The following is a 23,910-nucleotide window of genomic DNA, read 5'->3' on the forward strand; positions in this document are numbered from 1 at the left end:
GAATGGTAAAAAAAAAAAAAAAATGCACTTTTTAACTCATTTTCTAATACTAACTTTTTATATTTTCCAGTTGTCGGTGGGGATAATTGGATGGACATAATAAGCGGACACGGTACTCGCATCTGCATACTGGTGGCCTCTTTTCCTTTACAATCACCTGAAAAGAAGTCACCCACCAGAAAGAATGTCACGTTTCTGGAAGTTCGAGTCAATTATATAACCCAACATATCATTCTCACGGAAAGATGCTTTTCGCACATGTGATATACCAGTAACAAGGCAAATTCTACGGTAGGGTATATGGCACTGTGATAAACCACAGCTTAAAAACAAAAAGCTTATCACATGATAGTAATAGATGAGACCGATCAAACATTTAATTTGTCCTGGTTTACCCGGATGCCACATTTTTTCTGTCCCACCAGAAAATTTTCTAACTAGTGTGAGTACCCACCACCACCCCCCCCCCCCCCCCCCAAAAAAAAAAAAAAACCCCTCGCACGCTTCTCTCTCAAGAGTCGCCATGACTATCGCGAATCAATTATTCAATTCAATTCATCGTGGGCTAATTCAAATTTTTATTTTCCTCTCTCTTTCCGTGGCTGTCCTTCTTCAAGTTCTGGTGCATTCGATACCATTTAGATTTCATGTGTCAAAGCACTGGCTTCACTAACTGTAATAACCAACATCTTCTGGGTCGCTAATGCCACGCAACTGTGGCAGGTCAGATTTGACCAATCAAAAGTTAGTTTGTCTTTGGCTATGGCCGAAAAGCTGCTAAAAGAGGTTCGGAATTATAAACCCATTTCCATCTTTAGGAACCCGCCTTTACCACTTCCCCTCTGCATTTGACCCAGAAAACGGCGTACATCAAGCCACCAATCCTCCCATTCCAAGCGATACAAACCGAATACTAATCCACTTCGAAACATACATACCTGCCTGAATGATCGAGACAAAGGAAGTTCAGAATTTAATCACCATCCAATGCATCAAATTGTTCCTCTTGGTATAGCAATTATAAGATCAGAACAAATTTCACATCTTGGAGGAGGAGGCTGGGAGAGAAATGGGGAGACTCTTACTCCAGATTGGAAGGGAGATGGGAGCGGGGAGAGGGCTGGAGCACCAAAGCCATGGCGGTAAATAATAGTAGGTCATTGGCTGTGTAAAGGTATTTTAGGTTTATAGAGTGAAATTGTTGCTCTGAGTCGCTATTGCCATCCATTGAGTCAATATCATAATACATATATAGTAGTATATTCTATATCAATGATTGCAATTCTAAAAATTACAAGAATATACATAGAAAAATCAGCGTTTTATCTTTCCCTTCGGGCTCCTCTTTCTATTTCTTATCTACAGTACACTTGAACAATGACGAATCTCAGTGCTCCAGTTAACCATCCGCTATTCTACTAAAAGGCAAAAATTTGTTTTGCAGGCTGCTGTTGATGTTCCTAGTGACTTCAACCTTCAGTGGAGCAGGCCTCGATAAAATGCTCCTTGGGTATAAGCCACTCTTTTAATCTGTGTTTCCGCTGATGCCGTATTCCATTTTCTCTCTCCTTTTTTTTTTTTTTTTTTTTTGGAATTCATTCTTTAAGACTTAGCTCAAACCATCTCCAACAACTTGATATTTCCCGTGGAGTTAGCAGCAACTAAGGTGGAGGATGACTGACCACGCCAACACACAGAGGAGATAAACTGTGCACTGTCGTCCACTTCATCACCCGAAAGCGGATCTGTGATGTTAAATTTATATGACAACGCAGGCATGGGAAGAGCTTTGTGGTATACAAAAACCTGTAACCAGAAAACCAAAGACAAAACTACATTTACCAATCACTGAACAGGTGATCATTCACTGCTGTACCATATAACATACCAGTAAATTGGCTTAAAAGATTTTGTGAGGGACTGGAGGAATATGACAGAACAAACATGGGATGTAACAAACGAGGGTGACTCCACCGCAGTAATTCGACCTTTCGTAATCATCACATAGAGCTGTGAAGGGGGAAGTGCTGGCAACAGATGTGAACTCAAACTGACTTTTCAGGAACAAAGTAAATGTGAACCCACCCTTCCAAGACCAGAAAAAGGTAATTATGACTAGACATTCTTGAGGCATTTAGTAGCATACAAAGCAGAGAAACTTTCAGTGCAATGCAGAGTTTAAGGAAGAAAAACCAAGGACAATCATACATAACTACAGCAGAAATCAAAATTAGATCGTGTAAACTGCTGTGCAAAGCATGGGATACCTCATTTGTCTCTGATCCCGTTGCAATGTAACCATCAGATACAGATAGGCCAACAAAGTTCTGCAACAAAGATGTATCCACATTAAGGATGAAAACCATAGATGTTTCTATAAGCAGAATTTGGGTTTTACCTCAACTTAATGATCAAGATGCATATGCAACAAAATGAATCAATGAATATTAAAACTAGAGGGAGAACAGAAGGAGGGGGGGGGTGTGTGTGTTAGGAGGCTAGGAGCAATGCATATGCACATTCTTCCTCTCTTTTCTAACAACCTTATTTTCTTTGCTTATTTTTAATAATTTCATTCCAAATAACATCAATTGCTGATAAAGACCACTCCCAAAACCTCATCCAGACTTTATTTTCTCAATATAGTTGGAAAAAAAGATACTGAATACAAAAGCTATATGTATTTTGCCTCTCACAATGAACTAATCATCTCAACGGGCCTTGGAAAGTATAATGAAAAAGAACTTGTATGCATTATAGTAATTCCACTGCTTAGATGAGCTGAAAATTGAAAGAACTGAAAAGAATGTCCTGTTTGTAACCCTACTGCCTAGTTTGGGAGATGAGATCTGAGCGGAAAAGAAACGAAGGGAAGAAAAAAGTAGGTATTTCCCACGTTTGAGAGTTTTAGTGGAACAGAAAGGAAAAGAATCCAGCTGATTTGGAAGGAAGAAGATCTGCTACAGTTAAAAAAAATTTTCCATCCCAAATCGGCCAGAAAGCGAAGGAAAGCTACGGAAAGGCTACAAAAAAATTTTTAAATTGCCCATTCTATCCTTGAGAAGCTATTGAATGGAATATTTATTGACCAATGCGTCCAAAATCATCTCCTTTCTTTACACAAACTCCCAAACAACATTAAAATCTCCTCTCTTCTTTTCTTATCATTTCTTTTCTCTCATAACTTAACCTTTCTCTTCTTTTCTTTTCTATCCTGAACTCCCAAACTAGCTTTAAATAAAGATCAATTATCAATGATAGCAAAACTAAATTTGTTAACACATTTGCCTGACCTTATCATACTTGATACCATACAATTTTAGTTATATATCAATTTCAATGAGAATACCAAATGAATTGAAATGATATAGCAGACACTAAGTCATGATATTTCTGTAGGGCCACTTTACTAAACAAAATGGAAAAACTCAATACAAAGACAGCATAGTGGTATTCAATCGTCAGAATTAACCTTTAACTGTCCCCAACTTACTCAACATCCTGACTAAAAGACCAAGCTACAATTTCTAAAATGATACACAATATCAAGCAATAAAACAAAAAGCTCTACCTTCACATTCAAGTGCCCGGTGAATGACTGAAGGGGACAATCAAGAACCCGAGCTGTGCACATTGACAAGTCCCAGAGCTTCAATGTGTTATCTGTAGATGCAGACACAAGTGTTGTCGAATCTACGAACTTAACATAGCTCACAGTCTTGTTGTGTCCAATCAACGTGCAGAGAGGCATCTTAGAATTGCGTAGATCATAATAGTATATCTTATGGTCTGCTGATCCAAATGCAAGGCGACGACTGGATTCAAATGGAAACTGAACACAACAGACATTTGCCTTTGTCTTAATGGTACCGATGCTTACTCCCTGCAGTAGCAACCCATGTAAGAAAAACAACTTATTACACATCAAGAACCCAGCCTATACAGCAATAACAATTAGATGACTGTAGTACGTTTAGTTTCAAAGCTGACATCCACCAAGTGCAAAAATAGAATTGCCTGATTGATATTCCAGAGCTTAACAGAACCATCATCACTCCCGCTAGCCAGCAATGTTGGATCAGCTACTGAGTAGTCAACGGACCAGACACGGCTCTCATGCTCGCTCATTTCCATAAAGATTTGACTTCTTGTAACGTCCCATACCTGAAAATATCTCAAGGAGACGAGCCAATTTTTAATTTTTTCTTATTCTTAAAAAAAAAAAAAAAGTGGACAAGAGTTCAAGTCTATTGATTTACCTGAACCACACCTTCAAAGTTACTGGAAGCAATCTGGCTCTTAATATATCCATTCCAACATATACTGCTTAGCTTTGATCTGCTAGCCATTTCAACAACAGGATAATGGATATCACGGTCTTTGTTTAGAATCGAATTATATTCAAAGACTTTGATCTTCTTATTCACACCAGCAGTTGCAAAAAACTCTCCATCACGATCAAAACTCAGGGAGCATACAAGGTTGGAAGAATTTAAAAGATCTCCCTGCTTCAAGTCTGCCTTCACCTTTAACTTGCTAAATGACAAATACTTGCACAGACCCTCAAGAAATGAATTTATCCATCCACTTTGTCTATCCTCATTATATTGTTCTTTTGATGACAACTTACTGAGAGAACTTCTTTCTGTCGCTACAACTGATCCTCTTGCATCACTACTAATTGGAGAACTTCTGGCATATACTTTTCCAGATGGTTTGAGAGCCCGCCGCCTAGTTAAAAAGTAAGCTGACTCCAATTTTCTAAAGTTTTTCATGAGTCGGGAACTCTTAGAAAGAATAGTTGCTTGGTTTTCTGGAACAGGATCATCAAGTTCCTCCGCATTATGGGTATAAAGCCCAGGCCTGCATCGTTTTCTCGACCCTGAGCTACCAGAATCACCCTCATCTACTGTATTGGATGAAGGGGGCCCTGAAGCTGAATCCTTCACCAGGTCTATGCTTGTGCCTCCTTTTATCCTAAGGGCAGTTTGCAATTTTGTGACTTCTTCGATATCAGAAGTCAAAAAGGACACCATTTCATGCAAGTGATCTGCTGCATCCTGTTTCCTTTGCTTTAATAGTAACAAAAATTCCAGCAACAGCTCTTGTTCATCTATTTTTTCTCGAAGTTCTATTGCTGCCTCACGTTCCTCAATGTTGTCTCTTGGTTCATTTAGAAATTCGCTTTGCAACAACTCCCTGCATCATGTGATTGAGTATGGAAACGAGACCAATAACCAATTATTGAAAGCATAAAATGTTGGGGAGAACCCATACAAAGGCACAAAGACAACCAAGGGATGTACTTTGCAATAAAAGCCAGGAGAGGTAGCATCTCAAGTCTTGATGGTAGCCTTAAAATCTTAGTTACTAGTGTAGAAATAGCCTGAGACTAAGTGGTAACAGTAGTGCTCATGCACTTCTGAATTACAAGCTTAAGCATCAGTCAGACCATAAATTTATGCTAGTGGCCTGTCCCTCTCCTTTCTCTAAATCTTTTGGCAATGTCTGAGGACTAATACACATCCAAAGCAGCAAAATGCAACAGAAGGAAAAAACAAACTACTGCAATACATCACAAAAATTTTAGTGAGAGATTAAAGGTACGTTTCAAGTCCAGAAGCCATAATTGGCTTCACACTCTTCCAGGAAACCCAATATGACATGTGCTAGGGTTTCTGAAAAAGCAGATTTTTGTATGACGAGTCCATTAGCACTATAGAACACAACATACTAAGAGTATCCATATATATCCTTTTTAGAAGTTGGCTATTATGGCGGATAACTTCAACCAGCAGAGAACAAAAACATCTTTGGAACAGGTGAAGTTGAAATGGTAAAAGTGCAGTAAATCCCACCCCATTTTTGGCCGACTACTTGGCTCAGGATGCAACAACCATAGGCAAAATGATGCTTCTTTAGGCCACTTCAAAAGCAACTGAGGAGGGAGAACACGATGTCTCAGACTAGACATAGTTGCACTTTTCTCTTCCACCGAGCTAAATGTGCAGAACAACTGTTCATCAGCAAAATATTTATCAGAGAGGAAAGAGGTAAAACACAAGCTTATTTATTATTCGATACAACACTGAACTGAGGAGACCATGATTTACAGTAAGTCGTCATTTCAGGATCTCGGTAACTGATACTAACCTCAAAGAGAAGAACCCCCAGTCGATAAATGTCTGAAGCACTGGAACTGGGGCCACCAGAAACTTCTTCTGGACAATTGTACCAATTGGTTTCCATCAACAATATATGTTTCATTGGGAAGGAATGCTTCCTTTCTTCCGTCTGGTCATCATTTGGTGCAACCTCAGCCTGTCTGGCGCTTGACCTAATGCAACTTGTTTCAGATACTATTCGAGATGCATTTAGGGGATTCATCTCAAGTTGCAAGGTTTCAGTAGCTAGCTGACTTCCTCGTTGGGGCAAGTCTGAAGGCAAAGGCGAAGACGCACCTTTAAACTCAGCCGTCTGGCTGTTTGTTCCTTCCTCAAACGAATCTGAACCCGAATCCGAGCAAGAAGCAGATTCAATGAAAGACACACGGTTAAGTGAGGACATGACAAAGCATGAGGGCCGCACATTATGGAGGATTATTCCCTGAGAATGAGCCAGGTTAACTATATCTACAATTTGAGTAAATATGTGTAAGCATTCAAGAGCATCAACAGTTCTTTCTGGGTTGTCCAACCACTGTCTCAGACTGATATCATTACATTCTATGGCACGAACAACTGGGTCCAGAGCTACTCCCTCCTCGAAGCCCCCTGTATAGGTTTTAAACTGGTTAGTTATATGAGGTAGCACAATTCTCTCCCTCACTTTTCTTCCTGGTCTAAACCCAAACTCAGACGACGTATCTCCTGAGGACCTGATAGTGTTGGCACGAACAAGTCGAAGATTCCCCTCCAAAACCGAAGAAGAATTTAAACCCCTAGAGCTATCTGACCTCTGCCAGCCAGATTCAGATGACCCTTCCATTATTCTCCACCTCTACTAGGGTGAAGCCCAAGAAACACAAACCCGAGCCAAAGAAAAGGAAGAAATCTTTGACCTTCAACACATTCTTTAACTTCCACCACAGCCATTTTCGAATCAAAAACACATCTTAACCACAGAAACCACCAAAACCTTTTATTTGCCCTAAACCTCAGTGATCACTTTACCACACCAAAACCTTCCTGCGAACGTTAAGAGATGTAGAAATGAGCATAAAGCACCAAACTTTGAACTTTCCACATTAAAGAAAGTGAAACTCCATCAACAAACAAAACCCGTAGAAGAAAATCCCATTAACGCTATTCAGAAGAAAAAAAGGCTAGAAAGAAAATTTCATACGGCCCAGAAGTAGTGACCATGCAGTATGATTATGCATTCAAAATCTTGTTTACCAACACAACAACATAAGTACATACATACACAGACGTACACACATAGAGAGAGAGAGAGAGAGAGATGGAGATAAAGCAAGCTACCAGTTTATCACCAAAAGGAAAGTCTGAAAGGTAGAAGCTGCGCGGAGCTTGTTGAGTTTGAGATGAAGCTATAGCAAACGAAAGAACTCGAACCACACACTAGAAACTTTTAACAAAAACAAAACAGGTGTGCTTTTTCCAAAGGAAGCACCACAGCCTCACAAAATACAGAGGTATTTTCCTCTCCAACACTACTGCAAGAGCAAACAAACAAAAACAAAAAGGAAAGAATAAAGAAAAAAGAAGGTGGGAAAAAAAAGGAAACCCACGTATGAAATATTTAACACCACCCTCCCGGGGAAAAAAAAAAAAGAGAGAGAGAGAGAAAATCCTCTCTCACACAAAATTCAGGCCCTGCGGGTTGAGGATGTACTTGACCTATTGACATTGCCATGAAATGTCCGTATTTTCATTAAAATTGTACAGTACTCCCAATATATATATATATATTTGGTTGTCCGTTGGTTTATTCTTTGTTTTGGAAATCCTAGGGGCCACTTGTTATCTGCAATGCCACTGACTCCTGATTCAGTTTCATCACGTATACGTGGCTGATTCGCATCCTCAAACTCCGAGAAATGGGAAAGGGGGGTAATAGTGTAAATTCACAGAACACTCCTTGTGGAATGCGGACCTAGCGTCGTCTGAAATGGATTCTTATTAATTAAAGTAGTAGTAAAAGATAGAGAATTACTCCTACTCAAGATGCGAGCAGAACAGTCCCTGAGGTATCTCCAATTTCCAATGACCGATTCTCATTAAGTCCTCCTGTACTAATAAGTTAAACCATTTGACTGATGAACCCATTTTTTTATTATAAACTAATAGCAGGAGTATACCATAATCATATCTTTTCTCGAACTGAATTAAGTAATTTAACAATCCCATTAAAGCTAATCCCCTCCTGTTCATCACCATTAAAGTTCAAACTGAGAACGAAATTAAGCTGAAACGTCACATCTATTCTAACAATATGTGATTATGCAAACACAGGTATAATACTACTAGTAATTAGAGAGCAAATGATTACATTGAATTGGAAAACGTACTATTAAAAGAAAAAGGAGCAGTGCAACGAACCTTTACGCCTGTAAACCCGTCGTCACGAAGGTTCCTTTTTTGCTTCTTTTACCTAAACAACCGAGTTAATTCTCGGTAACTCAAAAAAAGCGCACAATCGCCTTTTCGTAACTGTTCATAGAAATCGAAACTTTAAGTTTTTTTTTTTTTTAAAGGAAAAAAAAAAGCTAGGTTTTAGGTTGAAGAAAACTAACCGCAGGTGAAATTATGAGCTCAAAGCACGAACGCTACAGCATTGGAGCTCGTAACCGAGGCTGGAAGTTCAGAGTTCAGACCGTGTAATGCTTCGATTTTTTGTCGTTTAATATTGTATTTACTCTAATATCGTGGAGCTTGTGAAGTTTCTCCTTTGTTTGTTTGTAGCGTGGGATATGTGGTTCGGCGGCGGAGAGAGGCGGAGTAGAGGGCGGCGGAAATGAGCAGCTTTTTTAATATGATTAATATTTGAATGGGGGTTGATTATTATTTATTGTTGGTAGTTGAGAAACGTGATTACATGGAGATTAATACTACTAACTAAGACGTGGTCGCAGGAACTGCACGTAGTCTTCTGAGTAATTAATTAGTTTTTTTTTTGGGTTGGGGTTTTCAAAATGCTGCTTTCGAAGTTTACCAGATAAGGAAACGCAAGGAAAAAAACACGAAGCTCTTCTTGGACCTTTCCTTGCTTGTGAAACGCCCGGGGCTAAGAAAATGGTACTAATAAGTATAGATAAATGAGTTTAAAATAAAGTATTGGCAAGTAGGTTTGAACCTTGAATAATGAAAGCCATTCGGTTTTAGGATCCGAGTTTGTTAGCATTAGTACTTGTGTTCGGGTTAGCAAATTATATGGGAAAAAAAAAAACTCATTAGATTACGTTTTTCAATCTCTTTTTTTTTTTTTTTTTAAATATTTTTCAATCATATTTTCTATCTCCCGTATTCATAAAAAGTGCTTCAATATTGATTTAATAAACTGATCTACATAATATTATAGAAAATATCAACTTGCCAGGAAGTTTAACATGGAATAAGATTGTATACTTCATAGAATCTCAAATGTCATCTTGCTTGCCAGTCAAGATGACGATTGCAATTTTTCTTTTTTTTTTCGGAGACGACAACTATTGTATAACCTATTTATCCTAAATTACAGGAGAGGAGGAGGCTAAAGAGATTTTGTGTTAGGGACTGATAGATACACAGACCTTACTAGATGATTGCAACCTTCCAAGGACCAGAAAAATAAAAAATGGGAAACTTTGGTACTTTTATCAAAGATGTGGGGTGCGACTTGTAAACTATTGCCCAAAATAGGAAAGGGCATGCTAAAAACAGCTAAAGTTGGAATTTGGGTCCGATCTTGGCGGGATTCTATGTATAATTCTTGTGTTGCACTAAGTGGGAGCTTTGCCCTCTGATCAGGTGGTTGATTCTGAACTTGGGATTCACGCCTGGAACAGTCTAAGTTTGTGTTTGGATTGCATTTTTCGTCATTTTTCACGAAAAAATTACTGTAGCGATTTGATGTATGTGAGGGAAAAAGGTGATAGGGAAATGTGATCACGAAAAACAACGTAATTTTCTGACCGAAAGTTGCAATCCAAGCAAGGCCTAAATATGCAGTTTTATGGAATACCAGACTGAAATTATGGAAGCCATTGTAGATGAAGTGAACAACACTTGCAAATTTGGCAAGAAAAGGCTTTCCTTTCGTCTCAGGTAGCAGATTCAACTTGGCATCGTAGCAAGGACTACTACAACCCAAATTATCTATTTCAGTTTGTATTACCAGCAGAACTCAATTCAGATTTTGGACCAGCCAAACGAGCAAATTCACCTTTGTGGAAGCTGCATGTTTGCCCCCAATAAGTCTGCTGTATTAATGCATATGCTTCCTGCAATATTCACATCCGAGCATCTTGGAAAATTCTGGGCTACAAGCCAGAAAGTTCAATTTAAAACTGACAATCAAGCTCTATAAAAATGGCCGATACCATTCGCATGCAGACTTTGTTGAGCTACAATAAAATGCTTATGACAGCTTAAGCAGGAGTGAGGGAACTACAACATTTCCTATTTAATTCTTCTACATCTGGCCGGCCAAACAACGGCCCCCAGCCATATTCGTGGAACTACCCCTATACAGCTCCTCCCACTTAGCCAAAATATCTCAATTGTACAACAGATAGTGGCCTCTTCCCTTCCTTTTTGCAGTATAGTTTGCCTAATAACAACTCATCGGCCAGAAACAAATAGTGAATTAATTGATAACTGGTTTCCATCAGCCTGAGATTTTCGTAATTTTGCCTTGTCCAAGCGTGCTCGTCTTACAGCTTCTTGAACTTGCCGATCATGATCTTTCATCATCTGGTCCATTTTGCCTGATGGTACTATTATCGGTCCTGAATAGTGGATTTTATTGCCCTTTGACCCGTACCCAATCTAAATAGAGAAAGCAAGTAAGTCTTGAGCACATGAATACATCAACATCAAGAACTTTATATATGAACAGCGCTAACAAATTAGAGGTTCCGCATTTTATGACGATAAAGGATGCGATAGTGGCAATTAAAAACTATCATGTCAGCAGAGTTCTTACCAGAACAGGATCATTGTTGCTGGTTCTTCCATCCTCATTTTGATAAGATCCTGTGACCACTTGATTCTTTTGATCTTGCTTCATTGAGGAATTCGATGTCTCCTTGAAAGATCCGGGAAATCTTGCAATAAGTTTGGGAACTTCCTGCTGAGAAGGACCAGACTTCTCACTGCGTTCCTCAGAGAGCACACTCCTCCTTGCAGCAACTAAACCAGACATTGCAGACAAGTCAGCTCCATTTGAAATCTTTGGAGCATCTTCCATATTCTTTCCAGCTTTTGCCCAGGCAGCCCGGTGTACCAGTGGGCCAGAATGGGAACCCCTCTTATGGAGATTGCCCTGGGGATCATTGCTTGCTTCATCAACAGCCTGGGATGGTCTAGGTGGGTCAATTGGAAAACCAGAAGCAACTTCTTCCTGATGAGAGTTGAACATCTCACTTCTGCTCTTGGAATTGGACTGACCTTGTCTTTTCTGGGTTCAGAAATTCACCACATAAATTTTGGGCTTGCCCTTACAGAAAATGCAGGAGGTCCTCCTTTAAAAACATTACAACAGTTGTTACCTGCATTGAAAGGACTAATTCAGCATTGGCATCAGGTGCTGGAACAGCACGAGATTCTCTTGTCCCTTTCCGTTCTTGATCATACCTGTGACCCTTGCTTCCTGCTGCCGCATGTCTGTATACAACATAAAACAAAGTTAGCTACTGAGTCACCACTTTCACCATTTAGAAATTTGTTAAAGCATAAACAAGACAGCATGGCACTTTGTGCTAATAAAAACTCAAAATTCAGCATTGATATTAATAACATAAAAATACAATATTAATTGATCTTAATCGTTCAATTTACCTTCTAGCTTCTTCATCCCGAACTTTCGCATCAAACTCTTTACTGGGAGGATACTTTGGCAAGCTCGAAGGATCACAAGGAAGTGGTTTTGTTATGAAGAACTGCAAAACCAAATTAGACAGGTTAAGCAAAAATTTCAACAATTAAATATTTGGAAATTTCTTTGACAAGTCATTATAAGCTAATGAATTGGTGATGGAATTGTTGATGCAAGTCCATGAAATCTATCATAACTATTACTGATGGAATGGGTACACAGTATAATGAAGTAATATCATGGATTCCATTGGACGCATTCAGTGAATTACATATAAAAATGCATAACATGGTTCATAACAGTAAGTTATGATACTAAATTTCATCCAATTGATAGGATTGAGAAACGAGAAATAGAATTTATTGGGATAGTAGATAGCCAAGCCTTCAGTGGGCCTTTTTTTTGGAGAAAATACGTAGATGTGCTGTTTTTTTTTTAACCAAAACTTGCAAAAACATGAGCAGAGATGGAGATCATATGCAAATAATCAACACACTTTCAAACTTTAATATGCAAATAACACCATGTTGCAGGTCTTGCTGTTACTCAATGGTATTATTATTCTACATTGAGCGCTGGCGAGGAATTCTACAAAGCTCCATAACATTTACAGTTAATTCCTATAATCTCCTATTAACCTCCTTTAAGTTGTTAATTAGAAGTTTCTGGTTTTCCCGAGGTCCTTCATTGATCTTCCATGCTCTCTTCTCTTTCAGTCTTTGCTGGAAAGAGAGGGCAACCTTGCATCAATAGTTTGTAAAAAGCTTCATACCTCACTCTGGAGAGCAGAAGATGCGGATCCACGATCAGCAGGATCTATAGATAGTAGAACCTCCATTAAAGCTAATGCTGGTGCAGGAAAGTCTTTAAATGTATCTGCAACACAACGTTTATAAGGTTGCTGGGGCTTAAAAATAGTTGCATGAGGTAACTTCGACTTTCTCCAGTACTCCTCAGAGGGTGAACCGCAAAGCTTGAAGATTTTGTGTAACTGCTCAACCTACAAGGATTGAAGCAAATATCTGCTCAAATATGCCCAGGAGGGGCCAAGGCAAAAACCATAAGATGAAAACACAAGTTAAAAGGTTAAAAATACAAAATTTTATGACTAACTATTGTCAATTTCACTAACAGATTGGTTCAAGAGAGCAACTTGTCATTTAGTTTTCTCATAAAGCTTCTTTTATATGAGAATATAAACATTCCACCTTTCTTTTTTTCTTGTTTTGCAGTGAGGGAGAGAGAACCAATGCTCACAAAAGAGAACTCTATACCCTATTTCCAAAGGGGCTTGTTTCATATCTGGATATTGGTCCTATATATTAGGCATAAGCAGAATAACAAATTAACATACCTCTGTTCGTCCGGGCATGATAGGCTTGCCAGCATAAAGTTCAGCAAGAATACAACCAGTACTCCACAAATCCACAGCAGAGCCATAATAAGTAGCCCCAAGTAGAAGTTCAGGTGGCCGGTACCAGAGAGTCACAACACGGCTTGTCAAGGGCTGGCTCTGATGAGGATCAAAGAAACTTGCCAGACCAAAGTCAGCTATTTTCAGTATGCCATTATTGTCAATTAAAAGATTGGAACCCTTTATATCTCGATGCAGAACACCATGCCTGTGACAGTGATCGAGCCCACGTAGAAGCTGCTGCATGTAACACTTAACCTAAAAATATATAAACCAGACACTATATTATCCCAAGCATCCAAGTGGAGCAAACAGAATAATGTGCAGTTTTACTTGGGAATTATGATGACCCTTATGTCATTCCCTTGTCTAGTGCTCATATAGCACAGATATGTCTCATTCAGATGTAAAAAGATGCCGTTACTATATCGGAAGATCTGAATAAGAGTAACAATTATTTATCAAGATAGGGGAAAAATAAAATAGCAATGCTACAATATAAGAGAAGATTTTGAGTCACAATTTGAAGCTCAATGTCAATACCTGTGGTTCAGTGAATTTTAGCCCTGGGTGTGATGCAAGACCCGCTAGGTCATGCTCCATGTACTCAAAAACAAGGTACAAGCTGCAAGACATCCGGGATGTAACTAGACCTTCCAACTTGATTATATTAGGATGATCAAGCCTGCGAAGAATGTGAATTTCCCTAGCCATGAAACGAACACTCTCAGGCTCCAGATTGTCAAACCTTACCTTCTTCAAAGCCACAATCTTGCCTTGATCAAGATCTCGAGCACGATAAACATTGCTATAAGTTCCCTGGCCAATCTACATAAATAGAAAAACAATCAATATCCAGACTACCAATTAGTATCACTGACTAACACAAAAGAAGAGGGATAGATCCCAATTTTTAAGATATTCATTTTAGTATATAAAGGGACTGCAGCTTACTCAATTTAGCAAAATTCAGTATCAGTAGATATTTTTCCCTCTTCTATTTCTCTTGTTTCCTTTTGATGGGATAAGTGCAGCAACAGTAGAATCAATAAATGCTTGAACTTAAGGTAAAAATAAAGAGGTAATATCATCTTCACAGTGTAAAGATTATGAGATAATCTGCAGCTTATGTCAGCAAGCATATACACCTAGCAGATGGGCCATTATTTCACTTGTCTTGTACTAAAAGATTAACCAAACTTCCAAAACAAATGTTTCCAATAAATTGGCAGTCCTTAAGATTTGTCAGTTAAAACTGAAGAAAGACAACTTTTTAATCAAAGGTACAGTCAAAAGGTAAGAATCTTAAAGCTTGCCAATGGCAAATATAAAAAAGGAATGATCTACTACATTTCAGCCTTCTTTTTTACGTTTATCTTTCTGTCATTAGTCAGTCACTTCTTTCCTTCAGATTCTTAATTTTCTACAATGATCTAAATCATTGCCAAATCTACCAATTTGTTTTGATAGATTATGCTTATGCTGCTCTTTAAGTTCTTACAGCAATTTCACAAAAGACAACTTGATAGAGCACTAACTATAAAGTATGATTTCCATGTCTAAAGTCCAGTAACTATAAATGCCACACACAAGGACCAGGTGAAGTGTTGGAGACAGAACTATGCAAAAAGAAGATAACCTATTTTAATATCGATTGTTCATGCACCTAAGAATGTGTCTTGCCATGGGACACCAAAATAAAATTTAACTCAACAAAATCACAATTCCAGATTCGGTCAAATAAGATATATTAATTCCTAGGGTCAAAATTTGTTAACGAAAAGTAAAAGCTATGTGGCCTAAACTAGACCACAAATATAGTAAAGAACAGAATATAAGAAGAAAGTGAAGTACATATTTGAACAATATCACATGCTCATTGATGCAGAGAAAGCAATGAATGAATGGGGGTCTTATAGCAAGTAGCCGCCGGAAAAATTAAATGATTCGACGCCAGGGGAGAGCAGATAAATTGTCAGGAACATTATGCACATTCAGCCATTTCAAGAAAATACAAACTATTTGGTCAGCAAAAGCAATTCACAACTGCTATGAGTAGAATTAGCACTTTTTTAAATTGTGAACATACCAATTTCTCATAGCACCCATCAAAGTCAAATTTTTTATTGCCTGGTAAGTACAAACCCTGGTTTAGGCTAATCACTTCAAAATTTGGAGAATTTTTTGCAAGCTACACCTGTCTAGGAAGCATGAGCATTTTTAAGAGGGCAACGTAGTATAGACACACATCAGACTACTTTGTTCCTTAGTATAAAGGAACAAGGCATGGAAAATGATAAGCTTGTTACCAAGCAGGTCTATTACTCTGTTAGGGTTAAAGCTGGAGATGGGCCATCTGATTCTGAATTTTAAGCGGCTGGATCAATAACCATCTTATTATCTGTTCATATGACGGTGTAAATTACTCTGTTATCAAACTAATAAGCACTCAATCTGATATAGCCAAATTGGATTTTAACTTCTATCAACACTGACTTATAGCAAGCGAAATAACAAATAAAAGACATGCAAAGATTAAATGCAACTGATTTACTCATTTCTCAAACCATATTACTGGATAATCCCAAAACTTGGTGCAACAAAGAAGCGTACTTTATCCAACTTCTCAAAAGAATCAGCACGCCTAGGCACCCATCCTCTGATAGCTTCACCAGCCACAGCAGCTAACCAGGGTGGCCAACCAGCAGCAACCTGCTCCCCTTCTGTAGCTCTTGGCATTCTGCCCACTCCAGGATGGCCAGAGGCTGTAACAATATACTCAGTCTTCTCCCTTTTCCTCTCAATATTCTCACCATGCAACCTGGCTGAACCATTAATTTGCTTGTCAATCAAAACTACCCTCCCTTCATTATTCTCCAGCCGATCTTTCACTCTATACCCTTCTTCTCTTCTGGAAGAAACTGCCCTCGGGACTCTCAAATCTGAAGATGTCTTACTGGATAGCCTCTCCCTTGGACTCTCCCTACTATCCTCAATGGCAGAGGGCTTACAGCAGGCACACCCCATTTCACTCCCTAAAAATACACAAACCCACAAAAAGAACCTACCTCCCAAATCACATCTTTGCACCAAATACACCAATACCCACCCACATTAACTCCTCTTCTTCCATTGTCTCCTTCAAAATCCAGAATCACCCCAAGAAACCAACTTTATCGGAAATTTCAACTCAAACTAAGTCTGTCACACGCATCACCGATATTTCTCATAAAACCCAAGTCAGAAACTAACCAAAAAACATGCCATTCGGCTTATATAACATAACAACCATAAAAATCAGTCAATTTTGCAAGAAAACTGAAATGGGCTCAGCTCAAAGTACCTTCAAATTGATATCTGGCGAGTGTAGCAGAAATTAAGTGAAATTGCAATACAGAAAAGGAGTATGGAGAGTTTGGTAAGGGGAAAAGTAAGGGTGGATCTAGGGCAATTGTATTGTGCAGTAGTAACTGGAATGTACAGAGTGAAGGGGGGAGAGAAAACAGATTAGTAGAGTAGTACTGTAGTAATTTGTGAGGGAGTTAAAAATATTTGTGGTACAAATGTGTGTCTGTTACTGTTATAATAGTGAGAATTTATATATTTCTGACGGCCGAGGCAGCTTTTTATTAAACCTTTCAGGGAAAGGAGAAAGATGAGAGAGAGAGAGACAGACGGAGAGAGAGCTAGCAGTAGTCGTGATGGGTTCCATTGGCGACATTCTTCTTCCCAGGTCTCACTACAACCACGCGCAGCGTTGTGTGTGATTGGTTGTGTTTTATGGCGTGCACTAATCCATGATTGTACCATAATGCTGGCAGTTATGCTGCTCCTTTTACAATACACTTCCCTTTTTTTTCCCCAATAATTTCATATGGGAAGGGAAGAAACATCAAGAAAGTTACGTGAAGGTAAACTGCAAGTAAAGCTGTTGCTTGAAAGCTTGGTTTAGCTCGACTCGACGAGACTCGAGTTTGACTCGTTAATTGTGGTAAACGAGTCAAGTTCGAACTCGAAATATGTTCGTTTAATTAACAAGTCGAGTAAGTTCGACTCGTCTGTTATTCGAGTAGCTTGATTAGACTCGATAACAAATGGTATATATGTCATTTCATAATTTAAAAATATAAAAATTGAAAATTGTAGATTCATACAAGCTCGACTCGTTTGTAATAAACAAGTTGAGTTCGAACTCGAATTCGAGTCACATGTCCTATTTGGCGAGTCGAGTCCAAATATTTTTCAAAGCTCGTCCGCCTAATCAAGCGAGTTCGAGCTTGACTCGAGTTAAACTTGAGTCGAACCAAGCTCGATAGGTAAATACTCGATTCGATTAACAACACTAATTGCGAGAAAGTGATGTATAGGAAATGAAAGTTACCTTAAAAAGAAAGTGATAATTTATATATTTTTTAAAGCCCTGGCATCTGTCTCCACATCTTTTTCACTCGTAAGCACAAAATTTTAAGAGTTATTGAAAATTAGTGATAATTATATCAATAGTTAGTAATGACTATTTTGAATGAAAAATTCTATATTAAAAACAAACTATCCCGTTTGGATTGTTTTTTTCGTCATTTTTCATGGAAAAATTACTGTAGCGATTTGATGTATGTGAGGGAAAAAGGTAATAGGGAAATGTGATCACGGAAAACGACGTAATTTTTCGACGAAAAACAGCAATCCAAACAAGGTCCTTCATTTTGAAAAATTTTACATGTATATTTATCGTTTTAAAAATGTCTGATTTAAAATCAAAGTCGTTCTTTATGAGTGGAGTCATTCTGAATAATGTGTCAAAAATAGTTTCTTGCAAAATCAAAATCATGAGGGGCATTGCAGGACTCGTATTGGAAAGTGTAGAAAATGTGATAAATTTTTCTAAATTCCAAAACATGCAAAAAAGAAAAGTAAGCAGACATTAGGAAATCCAGCCATAGGAAAGACGTCAGATTTGGTTAACGGAGATGTCAAAGTGAGAATCATCATCATCACCACCAGTTGTACTTGTATCAAAACAGGAAGGAGAATGGAGAGATAGCAGGAAGAAAGATCTCTCATCGTATGGTCACTTGTTTAGAAGAGTGCTCGCTGTTTTGTATACTTAACTGCTGTAAACTCTGTCAGATAGAGACATTTGGCATTTCATAAACCTATGAGCAAATTTGGCGGTTTGAAAGGAGAATCACCGGCGGAGTTAATTCTCATGCATGTTTTCTCTATAATTATTAATATTGAAAAAAGAAAAAAGAACGCAGTGGAAAATCACTAGTGAGGTGAATCTCGGGATAAGTAATTTCTTCGAGTGATTTAACTAAAAATTAATGGAATGGAATGAAGAAGATTTATTATTAATCGTTTCAACTAAAAATGCCTCGTCTATTCCCTGGCCAGGCATGTGGTTGAACACTGCCGGCAAAATTCACGTCCCCGGGGCCGGACCACTCCACCGGTCGAAGACCAATCGATTGGAATTGATTAGCCAATTTATTATTTGTTGGGCTCCACGTTCTGCGCTGCTGCTCCAGAGCTACCCCAGTCTGGTTGACTCGAGCCCTCTCATCTAGATTTACGACTCAAAAAAAAAAATTTTTTTTTTTAACACCATTTATGCTGTTTTATCTTTGTTGCATCAAATAAAATTCTTCACTCTAGTGATTTTTAGCAGTGACAACCAGTCAAAAGATATTCATTTGGAAAGGGTTATTATTTGAAAATATATATTATTCACAAAACGCATTTTTTTCAATCTTTTTTTCTCATATATATATATATATCACATTATTAGTGATTTGATTTTTTATGTGAGAGTTTTTTTAAATTATGAGAATTGTTTTACGAAACCGAGAGAGAGAGAGACAGAGAAAAAGAACTACGTACAAGGTAGGCAAATGCATGCTGTAGGCGCGTGCATTGAACATTAGTTCGGTCACTGTTTCTGCATGAAGAAGAAAGTAGTGCTACTTTGCTAGTAATAATAGCAGAATAGAAAGGTTGATGCTGTATTTTTATTCTTAGCTTTATTGATATGGACTCGTCCCTAAATAGGGTTAATTACATTTACCTCCCTTGAGATTTATCCAAACGACAAATCAATCCTTAGAGTTTGATAAAATTACAAAACGGTCCACCAAACTCAATGATCCATAACAAGTAGAGCCTTCCGGTTAGTCAATTAATGTTCGACCACTCATCACCAGGCAAGCCAGCAGAAAAATGCAACTGAATTCCTAATTTTGCCCGTCAATGTTGTATTGTTCCCCTTTTTCTTCCTCTTTCCATTTTGTTTTTATATTGAAAATCTATCATCACCCCAAAAAGCGTTGGAGACATTGCAAATTTACAATTGCTTCAAACCGATATTGATACCATTTTTCACATATAACTCAAAACTGCCAACAAACACCATTTTTTCTTTAGTTTTCAATCAAATTTGGAACAAGAGCGCCTAAAAGATACTACAACTTGCATGGAACAGTTTGTCATATCCATCAATTTGAAAATATAGTGATTGAACAATTCCGATAGAATAAAGCGAAGGTTCAAGGAAAAATACAAAATAAAAAATAAACATCAACCACAAACATGAACAAAAGAAAGTAAACTGTCAATAGAAATCTCGAAAAAGTAAAATTAACCAAAAACATGTATAGACCTATCAATTTTGACACCCAAGAGTAAATTGCCAATAGAGGTTGATACATTAAGTCATGGGATATCAAGTTTTGAGCAAATCCAGTTTGATGTACTATTCATGCAGCTTTAATTTCATGTGAAGACAATAGAGAAATAGTGAGGAAAGAGGAAGAAAGAGATGGTGGCTTGCTTGGTTATGGTGAACTTGGTGAAGTATATAAGAAGGATAGTACTCGTGAAAAATGAAGAGATTTATGATGGAATATCTATTTTTCTTTTTTTCTTTTTTGAAGATTTTCCCTATCAATTCAAACTATTAACAAAGAGATTTTCTTCTTCCTTTCCTTCACTCTCAAATCTTGAACTGACGCCAAAGGGGAAGCATCTACATTTTTCACTTGTTTGGGATTTCTAATCCTTGGGGAAAAAAACTTTGTGCATTTTTTCACTTATTTGCAATTGAAATTGTGTTATTTGATTTCCAAACATTCACGAGAAAGATTAATAGTAGTTGACACCTTCATTATTTTTTCTTTTGCATAAACTTTACTGAATAATGGATCTAAGAATTTTATTTTTATTTTTTTTAACCTTCGATGCATTTAGATTAAGGGAAATATTGTCATTTTATAATTTCTGTCAATAGGGTATTAACGGAGTTAGTGACAAGGGAGGTAGATGTGATTTGGTGAAACCTTGAGGATTGATTCATAATTTGGATAAACCTTAGGGGAGGTAAATATAGTTAGACCCTCATAAATATCGTTCGGTGAACGAATTAGTAGCCCGGGCAACAATGGAATGCTATTACCTTTTTAAGCGGAGCAGAGCCCTCTCTCTCTCTCTCTCTCTCTCTCTTCCGTTTTGGATTTTTTTGTTTGGTGTTTGATCACATTTTCTGCAAGATCAATCATATAGAAATCGACTATCTGATCTGATGGTAATTAATGTCATAAAACTAATGATATGTGTATATATATATACATACGTTTTTTTGTTTACATGACTGATATTGGAAAGTAATTTCGAACCTCTTTCTTATTCTATATTTCGCAAAAAGGAACATACAAATAATTTCATTGAGGACAGATTATTCTCCAAATAAAAGGCGAACAATTAATGACCATGCAAAATTTTTCCAGATGATAAAATAATGGAAAACAAATAGGACCTTCATCCGCTGTTTGATGGCGATCGGACTCGATAATCTAGTCAGCCTGCTGTTGTATCGGATAAGGAATTAGAATTGCGGTTGAGGCCTGGAAATGCTTTGATCCCGTGATAGAAGCATTAATTTTTGCCATTCGTTTAGCTTCAAATGCAATGCTGGACTTTTATTTCTAATATTCTTATGTGATTTTGAGGTGCCATGACTCGGAGGGTACCTGTAAAAACACACGTGTATCCTCGTACAATATAAGAATGAGTTGTGGTTGAAGGGAGATTTGAATTTCAACCGCATGGATAGGATTTTTTTTTGGAAATATGGAATATTTTTTGTTATTGTTTAAAAACTTTTGGTACAATTGAGGATATCATATGTTTAGATATATTTACCAAAATATTATCATTTTGGTACATTTAAAGTTTTGATTTATGAAGACATTTGGGTATTTCTGAAATATATTTATTTTGTAACTGTTTTTTGCATCGAGTACAACCTATATAAACTTATGTGTTGGTATAATTACTGAAACGGTGTTATAGACACATTTAATTGAAATGTGTTTTTGTCGTGCAATTAACACAAAGAAACATCAACACGTTGCTATAACTAGCCATTGAAGGGTATTCCTTTGTCCGAAACAACTTATATATTTTCTTGAGTGATTTTCATTTGACATCTGTACGCGTCTTTTAGAAATGATAAAATTGTAAAAGCATTGATAAAATAAAGTGGACAAGTGTGTGTTGCGATTAGAATGTACTATTATTAACATTTGATGACTATTTTTTTTTTTCAAAATATACTATTATTTGTTTAATAAAAAATTTTCTTTAATTACAAGTATCAAACACCCCTGCGATGCGCGGGCACTCCCCTCTAGTATTATGTTTAGACTCACAACCTGATTTATCCCAACGAAAGGACATTTATCGAAACTAAAGTCCAATGCGGGAAAAAAGGTGCATTGAGCATTCTCGACGTTGTGTTGGAAAACTATTGAATGCTAGTAGTACTGCAAGCACCTGCTTGAACTATTACTACTGTATTTAGTCAGTTTACGAGAGCACCAGTACGCTAGTAGTGTTTTTTCTAGTTTTCCAATTGTGTCGCCGCAGCCATATTACATTCTACTGGAAAATGTTTGCCAAGAACAAATATATGTATATATATATATATACATCAAAGATAAGATACACATTCTACTGGACCATTTTTGTGTCCTTGACTGACTTTGGGAGGTTACAATAAAGCTTCGAGAATATAACAAGGGTGAAAACATAGATTAGACCACGCTTTCTAAAAATACAGAAGCAGAACAAGGGTAGGGGGAGACGATGGTGGACATGGGTGAAAGGACCTTGGAAGAGAGAGTGGAAAAATCCCAACCAATTGTGTCCATATCCATTAAATTATTTGACAGTTATCCACATAATGAAGCACGCATGAGATTTAAAGCCCTGCCCTCGTTTTCGGGGACACTGGAACGAGGGAGCTTCCAGGACCATCGACTTCCAATTTAGGATTTGGTTCTGCCTTTTATTAGGTTGGCCCTACGCTTGCTTTATGCATGCACGTCCCCTCATCTATACGACTACGTACGTATTAGGTGAGCATCCAACAATGTGTTTATACAGTAGTTGTATGTTCTAATTGCTTCTCCTTTTTTATTTTTTGTGGTTCTAACTGCTTTTCGTATCATAATCCAATCCAATGGTGTGTGTGATATAATTGAAATCTAAATCTATTAAATTATTGAATTGTTAAGTTCTAAATCCGATACATTTTGAGTGTTTGTTACTTTAAATGATAAGTGAATAATTTATTACTTATTTTTAAGAACAAATTTTGCCTAAAAAATTCAGTACTACTCAATTAATTCAGACAGTTAATTTTTTATTTTCAAACGCATTTCAATATATTAAGATCTGAATCCATTAAATTTAAATATTGAATTGAGTTATTAAATAAGCCCTAAATCATCTTGCTCAATTACGTGTGACTTAGAAGTTGTACCTTTTTTTTTTTTTAGCTCATTATGGCAAAATACTCCACGTGTAAATTCTTTAGCTATATTTTTATTAGATGAACAAAAAGAGAAGAGAAAAGGCCCCAAAACTACAATCTTTGGCATGCTCCTGGCAATAAATTATAATAGATAGTGGGGTTTGGGGGGGGGGGGGGGGGGTTTATCTTCATCCTTTACCCTAAAAGAGTGGGGGCGCGAAAGCAGCTTTGTCAAACTAGTGAAGGGGGAGCGCAAATATCATCAAGTACATCTCACGGTTCAAAAATGAAGCCATAAAGCTCCTTTATATACATGACAATCCCACTAATCAAATAGAGATTACATCCTCTATTTCATCATGCATTAACTCTCTATCCCACATTTTGCTTTATCCTCTATTTTTGTTGCACCATAATTAAGCTAAAACACCCTGTTTTGTTTCATCATATGCCATGCTTTATTGTTAGAAGTAGGGAGAATCATATATATATATATATATATATATATATATATATATATATATATATATATATTCAAAAAAAGGATCTGGACCCACTTCAGGTCCCAACCCTTATTTAGATTGGTGGATTTTTTCCTATTTTTGTGACAGTGATCGAACTCTGGTGGATGCTCTAACTAGAGGCTACACCA

General features: G+C 37.4%; 2 protein-coding genes across 8 annotated transcripts; both read right to left on the reverse strand.

Annotated features, from left to right (window-relative positions):
• Positions 1–1,227: 1,227 nt before the first annotated feature.
• LOC113688838 (protein SPA1-RELATED 4) lies at positions 1,228–9,011 on the reverse strand. Of its 7 annotated transcripts, none has more exons than XM_072051304.1 (9): positions 8,756–9,011; positions 8,562–8,672; positions 6,154–7,187; positions 5,859–6,016; positions 4,260–5,199; positions 4,018–4,164; positions 3,572–3,883; positions 2,268–2,327; positions 1,228–1,806 (listed from the first exon to the last, which is right to left on the reverse strand). In XM_072051304.1, the coding sequence occupies exons 3-9, from the start codon at positions 6,985–6,987 to the stop codon at positions 1,615–1,617; spliced, it is 2,643 nt and encodes an 880-aa protein (XP_071907405.1). In that variant the 5' UTR covers positions 6,988–7,187; positions 8,562–8,672; positions 8,756–9,011; the 3' UTR covers positions 1,228–1,614. The 7 variants fall into 7 exon arrangements, with proteins under 7 accessions (XP_071907405.1, XP_027062449.1, XP_027062445.1 ...); XM_072051305.1 differs by lacking the exons at positions 8,562–8,672; positions 8,756–9,011 and adding exons at positions 1,945–2,086; positions 7,482–7,898 and having other exon boundaries at positions 1,640–1,806; XM_072051306.1 differs by lacking the exons at positions 8,562–8,672; positions 8,756–9,011 and adding exons at positions 1,889–2,086; positions 7,482–7,898 and having other exon boundaries at positions 1,640–1,745.
• Positions 9,012–10,495: 1,484 nt separating this feature from the next.
• Positions 10,496–17,193, reverse strand: LOC113689845 (probable serine/threonine-protein kinase At1g54610). The gene is made up of 8 exons (XM_027207638.2): positions 16,064–17,193; positions 13,994–14,278; positions 13,391–13,708; positions 12,809–13,036; positions 12,000–12,100; positions 11,711–11,825; positions 11,146–11,619; positions 10,496–10,988 (listed from the first exon to the last, which is right to left on the reverse strand). Exons 1-8 carry the CDS (start codon positions 16,475–16,477, stop codon positions 10,782–10,784), a joined length of 2,142 nt encoding a protein of 713 aa, XP_027063439.1. The 5' UTR covers positions 16,478–17,193; the 3' UTR covers positions 10,496–10,781.
• Positions 17,194–23,910: the final 6,717 nt, after the last annotated feature.

This window comes from Coffea arabica, chromosome 5c (genome assembly GCF_036785885.1).
Source record: "Coffea arabica cultivar ET-39 chromosome 5c, Coffea Arabica ET-39 HiFi, whole genome shotgun sequence".
Lineage (NCBI taxonomy): Eukaryota > Viridiplantae > Streptophyta > Magnoliopsida > Gentianales > Rubiaceae > Coffea > Coffea arabica.